General features: G+C 48.5%; 1 protein-coding gene across 1 annotated transcript; it reads right to left on the bottom strand.

Moving 5' to 3' along the window:
- Positions 1-1,249, bottom strand: GUITHDRAFT_136296 (hypothetical protein; the record flags this gene model as incomplete). The annotated part of the gene is made up of 3 exons (XM_005836055.1): positions 1-212; positions 259-298; positions 350-1,249. The coding sequence occupies 3 exons, from the start codon at positions 1,247-1,249 to the stop codon at positions 1-3; spliced, it is 1,152 nt and encodes a 383-aa protein (XP_005836112.1).
- Positions 1,250-1,824: the final 575 nt, after the last annotated feature.

Genomic DNA, 1,824 nt, shown 5'->3' with positions numbered 1-1,824 from the left:
TTAGAACATGAAGGTTCCAGGCATTGGTGCGACGGATCCAATGTCTCCATAGTCACCCAGTGGCATCTGTTCAGCGGTTGCGCCTAGCCGGAGAACTTGGTCCACAACTTGTGGATGCATTGCAGCGCCAGAGAGCAAATGCGTATGCGATATGTAGCTGTTCAAACGATGTGCAGCCATCCCGCTCTGCATGTTCGGCGCTGTGTTCATATCTATTCAGAAATCAGTTGCTGGCATTCAGGAGCGGACTCGGTATACCTTGGGATTCCTTGCCTATTACCAACTTCTGTCCGACGTGCTGGAAACAACAAGTCACAACCATGTTATGCAGACAAGCAAAGATAATAACCTGATAGCCAACGAATGCCAAAGATGACTGTGACTGCGGAATTTCGAAACCAAGAATGGGATCGGCAGACACCCACTCACAATGCTGTTCAATTGGTCCAAAAATAAGATGTCCGCCACAGGATAGATTTTGGTCAGCAGAAGCTAGATTGTCCGAGATAAACGACCCCTTATGAACCAACCCTGCCCTGGCTATCCCATTAAGCTCCGAGAAGTAAGCCCGAGCGTGTCCTGACAAGCTGATCACAGGGTGTGATGGAAATGAGCATACAGGATCCAAGTGATGCTCAATCCTGAGGACCGAAAGAGAGGAATTCACCAACCTATCAGAGTCGCCCCAAACGTATTTCGGAGACCCGAAGATCACGATCTCATTGACATTGTAACCCATTGTCTTGAGCCTCATTCCAAGTATAGTTGAAACCGCACCTCCCAGACTGTGCCCCGTCAAACTGATCCTCATATCCTTGTTTAATTTAGGGAGAATTTCAACCATCAATTCATCTGCAACCTCTGCGAAACCTGTATGAAAGCTGACATCTTGTATCAACGATTCCTTTCGAGGCCAAACTTTGCATGCTTGCACAAAATTCGTTGCACAAACAGAACCACGAACAGCTATGACCGCTCTATCCCGACCCTGGTCGACGGATACAACTGCAAGCCCCTGAGTTTCAGGCGCTCTTACAACAGATACATCGACATCTCTGGTGCCTTGGACGAAAGTCTGATCGGCATCTGATCGGTTGGATCGAGCCTCTTCATCGAAAAGCTCTCGCACTTCTGTTTCTCTTTCCTTCCGCTTCGATCCACAGAGGTTGGCGAATCTGGCGTACCAGTGAATCAACTTCCATGTGGGGTCATCTTCCTCCGTGGCCGCTACTTGAAAGAAGTCACTCATGGGAAAACTGCCCACTTCATCATTTTTGGGTTTATGTGAGCTCGAGTAGCGGCCGATATTGCCAGTAGAAAAATTACAAGACAGGGCAAAGCAGGATCCGAACAAAGCAACGGACTTTCCAGCATGCCATCTGCCATCCTTGTTCAAAGGGTGTGTATTCCATGACATCTGCGAGCTGGAATGTCTCTTGAAATTCTTATGCCATTTATCTCTTAGGAAATTCCATGCTTCATCGGCAAGCCTTTTGCGATGGTTGGTCATTGTTAAATCCGATCAAAAGACTTGGCAGGTTGCAAGAAGATCTGACCCAGTCCTATTGATCTCCGACTTCAGCCATTAAGCACATACAGAACCTAAAGATGAGTCTCTGAGCACGAACCAGCTGAAAGCCGCGCGTTCGTCGTACGGTCCAACCGGTATTGCGAGAGCCTCCAGGTTCAAAAGAACTCAATTCACAACTCCACCTTACTTGGGAGGGAAAGATCGGGTAGTTGTGAATGTAAACTTGCAAGGGGGGGGGGGGGTTCCAGTAAGAGGGTGCAGGGGAGGCAGGGGAGTTGGAGGTTGCGTTCAAG

Source organism: Guillardia theta, assembly GCF_000315625.1.
Source record: "Guillardia theta CCMP2712 unplaced genomic scaffold GUITHscaffold_19, whole genome shotgun sequence".
NCBI classification, from domain to species: domain Eukaryota; class Cryptophyceae; order Pyrenomonadales; family Geminigeraceae; genus Guillardia; species Guillardia theta.
The sequence above is the reverse complement of the archived record's forward strand: the minus strand, read 5'-3'. Positions and strand labels throughout refer to the sequence as shown.